This window comes from Electrophorus electricus, chromosome 8, assembly GCF_041902795.1.
Source record: "Electrophorus electricus isolate QZ-2024a chromosome 8, ASM4190279v1, whole genome shotgun sequence".
NCBI lineage: Eukaryota > Metazoa > Chordata > Actinopteri > Gymnotiformes > Gymnotidae > Electrophorus > Electrophorus electricus.
The window spans coordinates 3,940,001-3,957,500 of NC_137504.1; the positions used below are offsets into that span (position 1 = coordinate 3,940,001).

Sequence of the window (17,500 nt, forward strand, 5' to 3'; positions counted from 1 at the left end):
TCTGCTCGACTGGAGAGCTCTGTCTGCCAACTGTTATCAGTGGGCGCCACCGTCACCCGGCACCTGGTCCACATACCTTTACCCTGCCAGAGTCTCTTCTGGAGGCCACGAGCCAAAACAAGATCTGCCTGGCCGTGTCCAGCTTACACTCGCCGAGCCGGCACAGACCAGCGGGCTCGCCCCATCTCAGGGACCCCGCCCATGCGGAAGAAATGTGGGCACGCTACGGGTGACCGAAACACTGCCTGCCTGTTAGCGCATTTGCGATGATGTCACCAGGGGCCCCGCTCAGATGCGAGTTAGCTAGGCGACGGTAGCTAGGAGACCTCCTAACCTGTCCCTTGCACGTTGTTGAAATGTCAAACTGCAGCCCTTTTCCACCGAGGTAGTTGCACAGCTCAGATCTGCACCCGTGGCGGACAGCAGCTTTGTGCCATGGCCTACATGAGCACACAATAGATCTGTGTGCAGGAGCCTGAGAACACTCTCACGGATCTGGAAAGGTCGGGCGGTGCATGCAGACGAAGGTCCTCCCCTCCACCGCTCTCATTTAGCGAAGCCTGGTCCGGACGGGGCAACCGTTAACGCCCGGGTTCTCGTGTGTCCTGGTGCGAGACTGAGGGAACGGCCCAGGCATTTATCTCTAGGCATTTGAAACGCAAAGCGTGAATGTCTACCCTGTTCGGCCTCGAACCGCTGAGGGGCTTCCCCATCTACCTATGTGTGGTCGAAATATTCACGCTTTCTGAGATGATTGCAGAGTCAGGCTTTGCACTACACACGAAGGTCTCGCCATCTCCACACACTCGCTTTAAAACTACACACAGCCCTGCACAGCCTGACACATGGGCAGCCAATGCGGCAGCTGTCGGAAATCTGCAAGTAGTTCATGTAACCCTTTCTCATTTGTGAATGGAAGGACACCAGGTGGACGCCGGCCTGCCGACTGGCCCGTTACACTGGGTGAGAGTCAGTAATGGTCGCCAAGTCTGTGGCAAGTCCACTGGAGGAACAGTCCAGACTCCAGCTGTGCTCAGTGTTTGAGAAAAAAACAGCAGAAAATAGTCCATTACAGCACACGCAGACAGTAGGGTTTTTATAAAGGCCTCTGCGGTTTGATTTTTGTACTGAAAGGTAGCCCCGCCCATTCCACGTCTGCCGTGATTAATTGGCTGATGCTGAGACTGCACTACCCTGGCACAACCCCTCCACCCAATGCTGCACCTACCCCACCCTCCACGCCTTCGATACTGAAAACACCCCACCGCCAACCACATCCCTGTGGTACTCCAGCCCACATGGGGGGCACCCTCGTACTCAGTACCTCGTACCTCATTCTGACACTGTTTACGGCTTCTGAAACCTTCGCCTTAAGCCTGGCGAATCACAAACTACCAGACTACTAAACTAGTCCAGGTGCTCAGAAAGCACAGTATTGTTTCGTGACCGGGAAGAACAACAAATGCTCTCGAAGTTTACCTGAGCTCTTTGTCTTTTGAGACACATCGTGCATTTGTTTCCCGTCTAAGCTGGAATGCGCCTCAGAGAGACTGGGAAGTCCTAAGGACACAGGCTGCGTCTCTGGCCACAGCTGAGGGGTTGTGATGAAGAAAACATGTCTGCTTTGTTATTCCACATTCAAATGTGATCCTGGTGTGAAACGGGGAGAGAGAGCACGTCAAGTGTCTGACCGCGTCTCACGTAGACCGTTTTGAGTGTTTCCCTCTGTTTTTCACCATTTGCTAGTTGTTGAAATAGCTCCAAACTACCTCCTGGGTATGTGTTGCGCAGACAGCATATGTTTCCGCGCTCCAGAGAGTGCTCACATGACACACCAACCAGCTTTACGGCCAGTCCCAATTTCGACACACTTCCTCCTATGAAGCTAGGTTTTCCTAAAATGTCAATCATTCTTCCTGTTTTATGAAGATCATATGAGAGTACAGGACTTGAGTACAGGACTTTATGAAGATCATATGAGAGTACAGGACTTGAGAGCCAGAGCTCGGCCCTCGGCGTACATGGCCCTTGTGTGCTCGTCCACTAGTGCGCGTGGCCCTTAGATTGCACAGCTCTTAGCGTACGCGAGCCTTGGTGCACACAGCAGGGGGGAGTCGTGTGCTCTCATCTCTGCGCACGCTCCTGTAACACCTCCTCCCCGTGCCTGCATGCACCTTTTCTCTGCCCTTCTTCTTCCGCCCAGCTCACTCTGCAGCCAAAGCTCCTGGTTTGAGCTCGGGCTGTTTGGAAAGATTTTGACGAGGAGCTGCGTCAGTGAGGGACATCCAAGGAGACGGCTAGAGGGATTTAGGCATCCCTACACAAAAGGCCTGTTTGCAGAGTGTCTGTGGTGATGCTGCCGGAATGTTAATGTTCCACTTTAACAGCAGATTCTCTCTCTCTCTCTCTCTCTCTCTGTCTTTCTCTCTCACTCTCTCTCTCCCTGTCTGTCTTTCTCTCTCTCTCTCTCCCTCTCTAACTCTCATCAGCACCCGTTCGGCACTCGCATGTCTTCGGCTTCAGTTTGAGTGTTCGTCCAGCCTCAGTACCTGAACTGGGTCTTTTATGCATGGCCCATAATGCAGTTTTTGCATTGTGACCTCGAGAAGAAGCAGACGTATTGTCCATCTTAGACAAGGACAAGCGTGTTCCACTGTTCAATTCCAACTTTTATTCAAGTTGCCTCTTCTGAAGTTGCTTCAATGTCAAATTCTTTTTCTTGGCTAAGGAATATCTCTGTACGTTGCTTTTAAAGGCCATACATGATTGTTTTTTTTTAACTCTGAAAAATATTTTTGCGAAGAATGTTATATATATATATATTCCAATTTTTTTAACCCTAAAATGACATTAAAAGGAGTTCCAGAATAAATTTTTTCATTTTCGCCTTTTAACGGTCTGCGGTGTGGGCATGGCATGGTTTGATTGACAGTCTCAGTGTCAAATGTAACGTGGCTTTAACTGTCCGAACCTGGAGAGGTGAAAGGTTGTCTTAGGGGTCTCGGTCAACAGCACAATCCGTGCCGTGTGTAAATACAGCCTAATCAAATTCTCAGTCACAGTTCATAATTTAAGAACGTATCATCTGTGCGTTATTACAGATTGAACATGTTTAAATTAAACCTAATGAGCTAATGAGCTAATCTATCTTATATTCACCCGGTTAACCAGGTCTAGGTAACAGGCTGTGACTATACACCGCAGGAGCTAAACGTGGGGAAGTCATTTCAAAAATGTCTGTGTGTCATATAAAGCTATGAAAATAAGTTTGTAGCTGAGCTAAATTACATTAAATTAGCAAATGTTAGCATGCACTGACATTTTGTTCTATTCTCATTGCTTGCTGCATTATTGAATAAAGTACCAAATGAAAACACATCCCATTGCACCGAGTACATGTGGGTACAGCTGCTGCTATGAGCTCCATAAACTGTTTAATAAAGACAGAAGTATAGCGGATAGACAGAGACAGATGACTGTCAAATATTTTACCCCATTCTAATTTCTACATTCAGCGATACACAGAATGACTAAACCGACAGGAATATTTCAGTATGACCCTGTAAACCACATAAAATACAGATGAAAATACAGATGAAAAAAATGTTTTCATCCTGTGTGTGTGTGTGTGTGTGTGTGTGTGTGTGTGTGTGTGTGTGACTTGCCTGGAATGATGTTTTGACACCCATGGCTCTCTATCTTGTAGAGTTGCTGGTAGGCAACGCCATAATAATGGCTTAAGCAGATGCGGGACCCTCGAACAACTTCCACAATATAACAGCGAGCGACGTTTGTAATTCCAATGAAAGGCTTTTTTGTCAAAACCAAGAATGTCAGTGTTAAATGCAAATGCACGTCAGAAATCAAAAGGTGAACTCCTGTAGGTCAGAAAGGCGTAACAGTGCTGAGTTCTTGATTGACACGTCTTCATGGGGACAGAAGAAAATGACGAGATCTGGCACTGCTACATATATACATCCGCATATATACATCCGCATATATACATCCACATATATACATCCACATATATACATCTTGTTTTTTTTTTTCTTGACTGCTGCAATGCATCACTCATAGGACCCCCGCAACTGCAACAAAAAACCTCATGTTGTACATTGTATATACAATTAATAAATTAAACATTTTGAAAAATTTAGCTGGAAAGCTGCAGGTTTTGGTTTTCCATATCTTTCCAGCTTCTTCCCAACATGCTTTTACATTTACATTTACATTTACGACATTTAGCTGCTTTTAGACTGCTGGGATGCCCTTTTCCCTCCGAGTGCTGAAGTTCAGCCCATAGGAGTTGGACTGGTAAGAGATCACCAAACAGTTTTCCATAATACACTTTACTGTCCTTCCTTGCCTGAATAGCACTTCTAAATTCTAAAGTCTGTTTTTAGTGGTTACCGTGGTGACATAGTAAAGGTCTTCCCAGTTAGTCTCGGTCCAGAAAATCTCTGCTTGGCTCCAGCCTCTTGCACCGTACTGTATGTGCACTTGTGTAAACTTAAGCGTGATTAATCGTAAAGGTTTCGGAGCTGTCGGAATTCCAAGAATGCCTCAGGAGAGGCAGCCGGCAGCGTGGCAAGAAGGGCCGGGTAAGGAAACCCAGCAGACTGTGCCACAGCGACAGTGGGGGCACTCTCGGGGTGAGTTATGGGTGTGAAAGGTCTGAGGTCGGAGGTTGAGTGGGGTTATCAGGCATGGGGACTCACTCCCTGGCCTCTGTGCGGTGGCCCTGGGGCACTTGGAGCGGCACAGCTCACTGGAGCAGGGGTCAACTTCCCTGCGGTGCTGTTTACGTTCCGGCCAAGCACAGACTGCAGGAGCCAGAGTGATGTCATGCTGGGCTAGCACACTGACATGTCTTCAGGCTGATTTGGTAAATGTGTTTTTTTTTTTTTTAATAAAAGACAGGACTTCTAGTAAATTTATCCCCTCTCTCTCTCTCTCTCTCTCTCTGTCTCTCTCTCTCTCTCACACACACATACACACACACACACTCACACGTGCATACACCTGATTTTGAGTCACTGATTAAAAGCAACCACATAATTCAAATGCAGCTATCCATTATGAAGCCATTAACAGATGACATTGTTTTTAAGTTCCACTTGAGATTAGTGTGCAAGAGCAGAACACAAGGAGAGGCTGACTCTGAGTGCAGCGTCGAGGCTGACTCAGCCTGCAGCGTTGAGGCTGACTCTGTGTGCAGCATCGAGGCGGACTCTGTGTGCAGTGTGGAGGCTGACTCGGTCTACAGTGTGGAGGCTGACTCTGCGTGCAACGTCGAGGCTGACTCGGCCTGCAGCATTGAGGCGAGTGTGTGTTTAGATCTTCTGCGGCAGGGTTTAACGTCGTCTTTGAAGTGTCCTTCTGAAGAGAGCCTGTTCTCTGGCTCTCTCAGATGAGCTAAGCTCTGCTAAAACTCCTGCTTCTGTGCCTCTGCACTTCCTTTGTGGGTTCGGGGTGATGCCGTGCTTTTTGCGTGAAGCGCGCTAGCAACGCCCAGATGTTTGTAGCTAAATCACACGCGCAAAGCACGTCCTGTTGCGAGAGGCTCGCGCGCCTCCCCTTGCTCCATTTAAAGTGTCAGACCGAACGTAACGTATTGTCTGAGTCATCCGCTCGTGTGTGGAGAGAGCTCCCTCCCAGCTCCTATAGGGACGCTGCACTAAGTAGAGTCTTTAAAAAAAGACCAGGAGATTTAAAGGCTCAAGTGAGCTCTCTCACTGAGCTTACTGAACTTCCCTGAACCGAGTGTCTCATCCTAGAGAATCTCACCAGCAGTGTGTGTGTGTTAGAGAGAGAGAGAGTGCACGAGAGAGAAAGAGAAAGAGAGAGAGAGAGAGAGAGAAAGAGAGAGAGAGCGAGCGTCGACACACTACAGCATTCTGTAAATATCAGTGTTGGCATTGTTTATGTCTGAAATACACAATGATTCTTTTTGTAAATGAGAAACATAGTGAAGTGTGAGGTGTGGAAAGGTTGAGTGACACTTCAGAGAAGTACTCGAGTGCACACACACACTCGATGCTTTCACTTGAATGGTGTTTTCCGAGCACATTTCAACACTTCAGATGTTCAGCAGGTTTGTGGTGACTCAGCCACTCCCACAGTTCCATCCCTCCAGCAATTAGACGCGCAGGTGCTGACCATCATTGCTTTTTTACTTCCTTTTATTTTGGATTTATTTTGCTTTTGGTTGTTTGTTTCTTTCTTTTTCTTTCTCTCTTTTCTCACTCTCAGTTCAGCTGCTCTGCAGAACATGCTAAAACGGCACATCGGCACACGGCTTATCTCATGCTTGTAATACTTTAGATACGCTTGCGTGTGTGTGTGCGTGTCTGCGTGTGTGTGTCTGCGTGTGTGTGTGCGTGCGTGCGTGCGTGTGTGTGCATGCCTGTGTGTGTGCGTGTGTGTGTCTGCGTGTGTGTGCATGCGTGCGTGTGTGTGCGTGTCTGCGTGTGTGTGCATGCGTGCGTGCGTGTGTGCGTGCCTGTGTGTGTGCGTGCGCGTGTGTGCGTGTGTGTGCCTGTGTGTGTGTGCGTGTGTGTACGTGTGTTTGTGTGTCTGTGTGTGCGTGTGTCTGCGTGTGTGTGCGCACGTGTGCGTGTGTCTGTGTGTGCGTGTCTGTGTGTGTCTGTGTGTGCGTGTGTCTGCGTGTGTGTGTGTGTGTGTGTGTGCGTGTGTCTGTGTGTGCCTGTGTCTGTGTGTGCGTGTGTGTGTGCGTGTGTATGTGTGCGTGCTTTACAAACAATAAGAGAGAGGCGGATAGCATGTGACATCTTGTCAGACACGCCAGCTTTGTGTGAAAACATTAAGCAACCACTCACATCCCCCTTCCAGTTAAAGTCCAGCAAGGCAGGCCTGTCCCTGCTGCTTTCTCCATCACTGAGTGGCTCGGCGCGACCCCTGACCCCCGAGACAGACTGCCAGAGGCTGGAGCTCTTCAGCTGGCTGATGTGATTCGTTTATTTCCCCTCTTCTCTGTTTGTGAAGGGGAGGGCTGTTCTGTGCTGTCTTATTATGTTTTTATTTCTCAAATATGGTGGTGGTTGTCAGGGGTGATTTAGCGCACGGGCTCCCCAGGGCTTCCGCTAAAGACCTCAGAATAACTGGCCTTTTGTTGTTGTTGTTAATGTGAATGGTAAAGTTTCACGCTTACAAACCATTAATTTTTTAAAACTATTTACATCTCATTTATATGACTGAAATAATGTTTTTGTTTTTTGTTTCACAATATCAGGAGTCAAGGTCAGTTAATTAACCAACCCACGAGCCCCACTGGTCTAGAGGTAACGGTACCGGTGACCCCGCTACCTGCGAGGACCTAAAGGAGCGGGCAGAGAGGGGATGCCAACGGCGCGACTACGCCAATGCATCTACCACTACAGGGCCTGTTGTCATGGCAGCAGAGGACAGCGTTGCCTTGGTGCCCAGTTCAACTGCAGTGCAGTCGCTGGTGCTAATGAGCCCTGCTGCGTGGATCCAGACCCATGACCCAGTAAGGTAGACGACAGCGTTCGTGCTTACTGGGCCTAAACAAGGCCAGAATCTCATCAGAACAGAGATGCTGACTCTGCCTCCGGGCGCCAATAAAAGCAGGAAAGGCAAATTTTAATTTTTTTTCTAAACTTTTCTTCAGTTGCAAATTAAGCAACGGTGAATGTCAGTTCAGAGAGTGGCTGGGCTCCTCTCTCTCTCCAGGGACTGGGTTTTGTTTTGCACGCAGTATATTTGGGGAAACGACTGAACATCCAAACCCATTTTGTCAAGGTTACAGGGACTGTAAGCATGCAAGTGTTTGCACATCCGAGCACGAGGACTGAAATCCACAGGAAAGCTCCGTTTGCTTGCATCAACTGTGCAGGACTGTGAGCATCGGCCCCAGGTCGCGCAGAGGGGGGGTCGCTGGTAATTACGTGGTTTTTTTTTGCAGAATGCCGTTGAAAGACCACACCAAAAGGTTTGGGCAGCTTGATCACAGAAACCACTAGGGTATTCTCGAGTTAATTAGCCAGGTCGAGCCTTTTTTGAAAGCCCACAAAGACAAATATGGAAACGCAGGAATAGGAGCAACCTCCTACCGCTCTGGAACTGTGTGTGAGGAAGCTCTACGGCTAATGAGAGCCAGAGTGCTCTGCGACTAGCGTGTGGAGCTGTGATTGTTACCTCTGTGCCTTTGTTATATCAGCCCGGAGGGGACTCTGTTGTGTCGTGTTGTGTTGTGTTGTGTTGCATTTTAATGATTTTATGAATACTACACCTGCCGTGACGCACACAACCAGCCATAACTCCTGGACCCACAGGCAGATTAAATCGCCTCTGGTGGTGGAGGTGGTGTGTGTGTGGGGGGGGGGGGGCTCTCATAGGGGGCATTTTAACGACCCTCTACCCCAGAACCAGGCATGTTCGTGTGTGGGGGCAAGGGGAGGATTATTGTATTATTGTAGAGAATTGAGCCCATTTAATGCTTCCACCACATATGTACACACACACACACACACACACACACACACAACATGGAAAGTGAGTTTGAGCAGAGTGAGTTGCATGTTCACTGAAAACAGATTAAACACGTGGCGCATGGCGCGTGGCGTTTGGATGGGACTGAACCAGAGAGAGGAATCAGCATTGTAGGAGCACAGCTAGAGGACAGGTGTGTGTGTGTGTGCGTGTGTGTGTGTGTGTGTGTGTGTGTGTGTGTGTGTGTGTGTGTGTGCTCGTGAGTTTAATAAGGCCCATTTTATGAAGGGGGAGAGAGAATTTCATCATAACTGAAAGTGCCATCTTTGTCATAAACACTGACAGCGTGCGTAAAATAAAAGCGCCGGTGAGCTGGTTAATGCCAGCCTCTCCCGCTCAGTCACTAGCCACCAACGTCTTTCTTCAGCTGCCTCCACCGGCTTCACCGTTATTCAAGGACAACGATGAGCTCCAAAGCAATAAATCACATTCAGCACATTAAAGATAAGTAGCTTTTGTCTACCAGATTCCATCGCTGGGATGTTTATGCGGGGGACTGATGTGCCAGCGGTGTGTGGGGCTGGAGCTCGTCTGCACACATGCGTGCGTGTGCGTGTGCGCACGTGAGCTCTCACACAGTAAACAGCTGGCTTTCATCACCTTGACCTCCCTGCTTGTGTCAGGGATCTTCTTGAAACAAACCATTTGAAATCTGTGAAATTCATAAGACCTTGTAAAACCCTGTAGCTCTGCTTCAAGTACCTTTTTAATTATGAATTTTTGAAGTTCTAAATTGAACACTTGTATGTGTATTCTCAGCCTCGCCACTGGATTGTGCGAAAAAGAATTGTACTGAGGATCCAAGGACCCTATGGATAATTTCCAACCCGCATTCATGTATTTGTTGCTGAGTGTTTACAGTAATTAAATTAATAATATTTTTTTTACCCAAATGAAGAATCTTTCATTTTTAAAAATGTGTATCTCCACTACTTTCCACTTTCTTGCAACCAGATTTTGTTTCTGTGTAGTAGTATTTGTAGTTCTATCATATTTTGAAGCTATTTGGTGCTGCGTTAAAAAATTGAGGGCCACAGATCAGTTTCAGAGCTAAAACCCCACCTTTTAAAATATTTTGACTGTATATTTTCCCAAGAAGGATTATTCCAGTTTCGTTTCAACTTTTTTATGGGAAAATGTTATGTTGATATGGGTTCTTCATCTGTGAAACTGTGGCACTCAGGGGATAGAAATGGGACAGAACTGCATTACTACTACACAGAAATGGGACAGAACTGCATTACTACTACACAGAAATGGGACAGAACTACATTACTACTACACAGAAATGGGACAGAACTACATTACTACTACACAGAAACAAAATCTGGTTGCAAGACCATTTTCATTTCTGAAAATGAAAGATCCGCTGTTTGGTTACAAAATGATGTTTATTAATTTGATTATTCTAAAACATTCCACAACAAATACGTGAATACATTTTGCAAATTCTCCTTAGGGTTTTTTGGATGTTCATTACAAATTTTAACCCAGTCCAGTGAAAAATTGCGACTTAATATACGCATACAAACAATTGCAAAAGTGATTCAATTTAGCTCAGAGGGCCAAGCTTCAAAAACTCATAACTAAAAATGTACTTGGAGTAGAGTTATAGGGTTTTAATAGAAATTAAAATCTAGGAATTTAATACGTCATCTTTTTTTTTCAAGAAAATCCTTGAAATGAACTGGAAGGTCTGACTGAGTTGGATGGAATTCCCTAACGGTAGCTGTGTGCATGCGTGTCCGTCATCCATAGACGAGGATGTTCATTACAGCGAAAGCCACCGTGTATCACTAGTAAAAGAGGCATGCGTCTGTGTGTGTGTGTATGTAAACTAGATAGTAAATCTAATCTTCTCACATGCAGTCCATCGTCCTCGTGGTGTGTGTGTGTGAGCCCAGATTGCGCCGGGGCAGAGACCTGCGTTGCTGTGGCTCCCGGGTCGCGGGTCATCGTCACGCCGTGCATCGCCAGCACTCTCGTCCACGCGCAGGCGCATTGGTGCCTGGAAGGTGGTGCACTGGTGGAAATGATCGCATCCCTGATGCAGTCCAGCTCAGAAATGAGATAATCGTAGTGCGAGAAGTGTGTGTATCACGTCATCGTCTGACGCACGGTACAAGAGTGTTTCCCTAGCTCCACGTAAAGTGTGTGACATTTTATTATTCATGCTTTTTTTCACGTTTGATTATAAAAAAGATGCTGAATGAACACAGTACTTGCTAAGTTAGCATCTTTGCGGAGTTCAGCGTGTGTGTGTTCAGTGACAAGTACATGGTTCTCGTCCTTTAGGTCGCTGTAGAGGGGGCTTGTTTCCAGGCTTGGGCACCCCAGAAAATGATCTTTTTCTCTTTTTCTCTCTGCCCCGCTGCCTGTCTCTCTCTTTGACTGTCTCTGTGTTTCGCTCTCTCCTTTTTCCCTAAACATGGGGAGATGGGTCGGTTAGTAGCTCACACCAGTCACCTGAAGCCACTGTCACCATGGGACTGTAGTTGTTGTGACGTTACAGTGGGACTGTAGTTGTTGTCATGTTACGGTGGAACTGTAGTTGTCATGTTACAGTGGGACTGTAGTTGTTGTCATGTTACAGTGGGACTGTAGTTGTTGTCACGTTACAGTGGGACTGTAGTTGTCATGTTACAGTGGGACTGTAGTTGTTGTCATGTTACGATGGAACTGTAGTTGTTGTCATGTTACAGTGGGACTGTAGTTGTTGTCACGTTACGGTGGGACTGTAGTTGTTGTCACGTTACGGTGGGACTGTAGTTGCTGTGACGTTACAGTGGGACTGTAGTTGTCACGTTACAGTGGGACTGTAGTTGTTGTCACATTACAGTGGGACTGTAGTTGTTGTCATGTTACGGTGGAACTGTAGTTGTTGTCATGTTACAGTGGGACTGTAGTTGTTGTCATGTTACGGTGGGACTGTAGTTGTCACGTTACGGTGGGACTGTAGTTGTTGTCATGTTACAGTGGGACTGTAGTTGTTGTCACGTTACAGTGGGACTGTAGTTGTTGTCACGTTACGGTGGGACTGTAGTTGTTGTCATGTTACAGTGGGACTGTAGTTGCTGTCACATTACAGTCAGACTGCAGCTACCACTACATGCATGCGCTCTGGTGTGAACGTTGGATAATAACGTCGGATGGCACATTATTCATGCAGTTTGTAAGCAGGATATGATGAGGTGGTGATGATCAGTGATTGAAGATGATGGATTGCTGTGGATTGTAGTTTATGCCTCCCCAACCTACTCTCATAAATCTGTGTGGAAACGCATAGCGGCCTTTGTGGGACGTGCATGTATGAACAAATCTCCCCCTATGTCTGCATAAGTTCAGCCAGGCACATTTTTGGCTCGGGTGTGTTTTTGTAAGAAGGGAGGGAAAAAAAACCCACAAGCCTCTCCCTATTCCACTGTCCTGTTAAATATTTTATTGCAGCTGTCCTAGCATAGAACATTTGCACTGGCAGTGTTGAATGTGAATAAATGATTCTGGGGACACATCCTGCTATGAGTTCTTCCCTATACACCAGAGGGGGGGGGGGATGGATGAGTGAGTGTGTGAGTGAGGGAGTGAGAGAGAAACAGGGAGTAGGGAAAAGGAGAAAGAAGGGAGGGATATAAGATGGGGAGGGAGAGAGTGAGGCTGCTAGCGTTCGTAAAGGGAGTAGGTCCTGTGTGAGGGCTGGACCCTGGTTATCTGTCTAAACAGTATGGCTGGGTTTCTGTGCGTATATGTTACAGCTGAACTCGCCGATGAACTCCGTCAGCAGCTCCGAGGACATCAAGCCCCCCGTGGGCTTAAACGGGGTGATGAAGGTGCAGGCTCCGCCCCCCGGGACCCCCATGTCTCTCACCAAGCACATCTGTGCCATCTGCGGCGACCGCTCCTCGGGTAAACGCTCGCAAACGCACGCCCACACGTACACACGCGCGCGCACGTGCTACCAAAACTGCCGGAAGGTTTGTACCCTCCCGAGCCTTCACCACAAAGCCTCCGGCCCCGCACGTCTGCCCTGACGGCCGCGCTGTTGCCCACAGGTAAACACTACGGCGTGTACAGCTGCGAGGGCTGCAAAGGCTTCTTCAAGCGCACCGTGCGCAAGGACCTGACCTACACCTGCCGAGACAACAAGGACTGCGTCATCGACAAGCGCCAGCGCAACCGCTGCCAGTACTGCCGCTACCAGAAGTGCCTGGCCATGGGCATGAAGAGAGAAGGTACGGCCCGCCGGGCAGCACCACCGCGTTAGAGCTAGCAGGAACCGCCAAAATGACCCGCTGCTAGATCTGAGGAGCCACACTGCTGTGGCACCGGCGGAAAAATGGAGACAGGTCGTTGGGTTTTTTGTTTTTTTTTTAACCCCGTTCACCGCTGGTGGAGCCGCGCTTATTAACGCGCGGCGGTGATCAGGCGTTCGGTCAGGCATGGGTCTCACGAGATCAGCGGCAACGTGTGTCCGAGCGTCCTTGGAAAACTGGTGTCCGTGTGACGGGAGTCTGCGTAGGTACTGGAGGGAGGGCTTAGCTGGGGATACTTGGGGCTTTACATAGTGCTGAAAAATCAGCGTGGATTAACAGGAGTTTTCACTTTGCTTCCAAGAGACATTTTGCTGCAAACGTGAAGAAGCCTCGTTCCCCTCCCTCCCAGATTAGAACCCCAGGCAAGAGAGAGAGAGATGAGATAGAGAGAGAGGGGGAGAGAGAGAGAGGGAGCAGAGATGAAAGAAGAGAGTTGGGGAAGAGGCGTATCACTGTAGAGGAGGAGGACATTAGCACTTTTAACACACCAGTCACACCCGTCCCCATGAGAACGAAACAACGGAACGTGCAGCATCGCTCAGTCAAAAGAGGATCGCAACACACACCCCTGAAACGTTGATCTGGGAGTGTGTGTGTACCCTCGCATTTGCCTGCGGGTGAATGATGCGTTTAGAGGATTGAAACGTTTCGGATAGCCGTTTTTAAAATGGGCTTGTGGTTTTGACAGAGACTGGCATCCCTGTTCTAGGTGTGTCACCAGCAGTGCTAAACTTTCTTCTGTCCACATATTCATGCCCTTAGGAACATACACATACAAATACATATACACACACGCGCTCACATGCATCCGCATCCACATACACACGCATTAACACACACACACACACACACATACACAGAAAACTTGCGCTCCTCCTGATATCTGGATAGCCTTTACCTGCTGTCTTATACAAACTGCCTTCCTACATTCACACATCGAAAGTAACAGCTCGCGCACATCAGACAGCAGCAAGACCAGGGCCCTTGTGACAGAGCCATGATGGCCTCCTGTGCATTAAGCCCCTCCCAGTGCCATGTGCTGCACCACGCCCCCGGCACAACCAAGCAAGGGAAACCACGTGCACGGTGGGCCTTGTCAATCCCTCGCTCGGCCACGCCCCTTGAGCCAGACTCCGCCTTTCTCTTGCGCATGCTGTGTGGGGCCAGGTTCTGTTCTAGGATATGACCGTGCACTATTGGTGTTTGCTTCTTGCGGTGCCAGTAACACACACGCGCACGCACACACACGGTCGCTGGAGGCAAGGGAAAAGTCAGGCTGGCTAGTTCGAAAAAGAGCCCAAATGAAACTGCAGTAAAAACAGGATTAAATGAATTTATCCTCTTCTCTTTCTCCGGGGGAAATAAAGCTAACGTGATTTCAGCCCCCTTTCACCTCTGCCTGACTCGCAGAGGAACATTCTACCCTTGGGCTGACCTCCAAAACCAGACGGCAGTCTCTGAAAAGTGGAGCCCCACCTCCCCTGTTCTCCTCTGCCCCGGGGCCCCATTCACCAAGCCACTACTGTGATTCAGCTCTGAGGAAATAGCAGAGGATAAAAGGAAACAGAGACTGTGTGATGTGAATGCGTGTGTGTGTGTGTGTGTGTGTCTGTGTCTGTGCGTGTCTGTGTGTGTGTGTGTGTGTGTGTGTGTGTATTTCAGCATGTGTGCAGAGGGGGCCATATTGCGAGAAGGTTTCTGGAGGTTTGTGGATAACAAGAACACCTCACATGCAGACACAGACACCTTCAGAGAGAGAAAGGGGGTGGGGGGGGTCCACAACCCTAGAGGCTTGAGATGTGGTTATATCTGTCTTGGTCACAGTAAGCCTGAGCGTGTGCTCAGCACTCTAACCCACTTCCTGCTACTCTGGTGGAGTGGATCAAACACCTGATCCCTTAAACTAAACCAACTGATTCAGCAGCCTCAACACACACACACACCCACACACACACACACTGTGTCTAACACACACACTCCGCTGTCTACAATGACACACACTCTGCTGTGTCTAACATCACACACACTCCACTGTGTGTAACACCACACTAACACCAATCTCGTCTAACAAACACACACTCCACTGTGTCTAACACCACACACACTCCGCTGTGTCTAACAAACACACACTCCACTGTGCCTAACACCACGCACACTCCGCTGTGTCTAACAACACACACACTCCACTGTGTCTAACACCACACTTTACTGTGTCTAACACCACACTAACACCACACTCCTCTGTATCTAACACCACACACACTCCACTGTGTCTAACACCACACTTTACTGTGTCTAACACCACACTAACACCACACTCCTCTGTATCTAACACCACACACACTCCTCTGTGTCTAACACCACAATCCAAGCAGGCCCAGGGCAGCAGTTGTTTTGATCACTCTAGAAACAACTGTTTCCGAAGCAGGAACCTCAACCACAGTTCCCTGTCATAGTTACGAAAACTACACGACAATAAACTACTGAAGATTAAACACTACTAAACTACTGTAGACTACAAGCGACAAAGCTGCAGGCAGACAGGGGGGCCTTGGTATGTTTGTGTTTGTGTGGGCGGGTGACTGTGTGTGCATGTGTGTGTGTGAGCGCACGTTAGCGCTGACCTTTTGAGCAGCGGTAGTGACGGATCCTTGTGGTGTTACGCGCAGCTGTCCAGGAGGAGAGGCAGCGGGCCAAGGACCGCAACGAGAACGAGGTAGAGTCCACCAGCGGCGCCAACGAGGACATGCCCGTGGAGAAGATCCTGGAGGCGGAGCTCGCTGTCGAACCCAAGACCGAGACCTACATCGAGACCAACCTGGGCGTGCCCTCCAACTCGGTGAGCAGCGTATCAATGCCCCTCCCCTCACTCCGCTCCAGGCTCTAAGCCAAACAGAGGCTTCACCCCTGCTAGGCACCGCGTGCAGCTTGGCAAGAGGGTGGCACTACGACGTAGGAGGGCGGAGGCTTTCCTTTCCGGAGCCGTTCGGTTTACGAGTTTCCGGGGTGGGGGAGGTGTGTGCTGGAGGTTCGACGTGTGTGAGGGACAGAGAGGTGTCCTACCAAGTGGTCCTGCCAGGATTGGAAGTGAAAGCAGAAGTACTTGGGCTTTGCTGTGTGTACACGGTATCCTTTGGGGAAGATAGAGAGGACAGAGAGCATTGCTGACTCCGGAGAGATGGCAGCAGACCTCCACTAGGGGGCGTACTCCCACACCATCAACTAGGCTTATGCAAGAGTTGTTTATCCCAAGCACATGAAACGTTTCAAAAGAATAATCGCTTGGGCGGAAACATAAAACAAAAAAATTAACCATGACCTATGACAAAGAAAACGAGACTTTCCCCTGGCATGCTGGACTGTGTTCCTGTGTGGTGTCCTCTTGGCAGGCAGCCTAAGGGTCCGATTCCTTCTCCCCCCTTCTGCAGCCTCTCTCCCATTCGCCGTCTCAAGTCTCGAGTGCAGCCCCCCCGAAGTTCCCCTCCGCTTTTGGGACGCACTGCCCCGTGCGCTAATGAATCACAAGCCCTCGGTCTGGGGTAAAGCCTCTGTAAAGGCCTAATGGCTGGGGTTTGGTCAGGCTGAATAAAGTCTGTTTATCTAGCGTTATTTAGCGTTAGTAACTGGCCTTCTCTGACAGAGTAAATACAGACAGGCCCAGTCATGCTGTCTCTTACTTGGCCCCGGGGTCTCTAATTTGCATTTTGTTCTCTTCTGTCCTCCATTAGTGATCTCTGCTGTTCTTTCAGTCTGTTAGTGGCAGGGCTTTCACTAAATATGTCATAACTGAGCGTTGTTTACTCGTCAGCTTATTGTTCCCATTAGTCTGGCTGAAATGAGCAGTTTGGGTCAGTTTGCCACCAAAGCTGACGAGCTCGTGCGCCTCTGCACCCCTCCCCTCTGCGCGCACATCGCCACCGCCGCAACGCGGTTGAAGCAGAATATAAAACATTAAAACATTTTCATCTCCCCTCCTTTAGTTATGAAAATTTCATGGTACCGCATGCAAGCGAGGCATTTTCTGCACGAGCCCAGGAAGAGGGTTCGGACGTGAATAATGCAGGCCGAACGCTTCTGATTCGCCTGCAACGGAACGAGCCACAGTCGTCCTGGATTACTCAAAGCGATTCCTCGAACCCAAAACCGAGGCCATCGGTCCTACGGGAGAATCTCTCCTCCTCCTGCTTGGCAAATCCTTCACAATGAAACACACACACGCACACACGCACGCACACACGCAAGCACACACAAAAGTTGGTATTGGCCATTTCCATACCTCCCCTTCGCCGTATTCTGCATAGCTTACTTACGAATACAGACTTCTAAAGATAGACACGGGCTTCTGGGAGCCAGACGTGCAGCCTGCCCATGGGACGTCTGGTCAGTGTGTGCGACCCCCGCTGGCATGGAGCAGCACAAGGGCCCTGACGCCATCTCACGACCTGTCAGACAGCTCTCTGTGCCTGCCGCCATGCCAGTCAGGGACGTGGGAGAAAGCAGGTCAGGGTAAACACTGCTGCGAGAGGCGTGCATCATTCATGAGCGTTGCCGCGTTTAACTAGAACTCTGGGAGTTGTATTCTTCAGAGGGGAACTGGCGGAGGTACTCCGTTATAGCCCGATTTCCAGTGCACGGCCGCTATGCGAATTAATTATCTG

At 48.9% G+C, this 17,500-nt stretch overlaps 1 protein-coding gene across 3 annotated transcripts in view; it reads left to right on the forward strand.

The window, feature by feature from the left end:
* Positions 1-17,500, forward strand: part of rxraa (retinoid X receptor, alpha a) — a 109,907-nt gene that overhangs the window by 83,384 nt on the left and 9,023 nt on the right. For 2 of the 3 annotated variants that reach the window (XM_081720261.1, XM_035527166.2), the window contains exons 4-7: positions 12,285-12,435; positions 12,582-12,761; positions 14,505-14,546; positions 15,512-15,681. In XM_081720261.1, coding sequence (XP_081576387.1) covers positions 12,285-12,435; positions 12,582-12,761; positions 14,505-14,546; positions 15,512-15,681 — 543 coding nt within the window. The remainder of the gene's footprint in view (positions 1-12,284; positions 12,436-12,581; positions 12,762-14,504; positions 14,547-15,511; positions 15,682-17,500) is intronic. The other variant, XM_081720262.1, reaches the window with a different exon arrangement.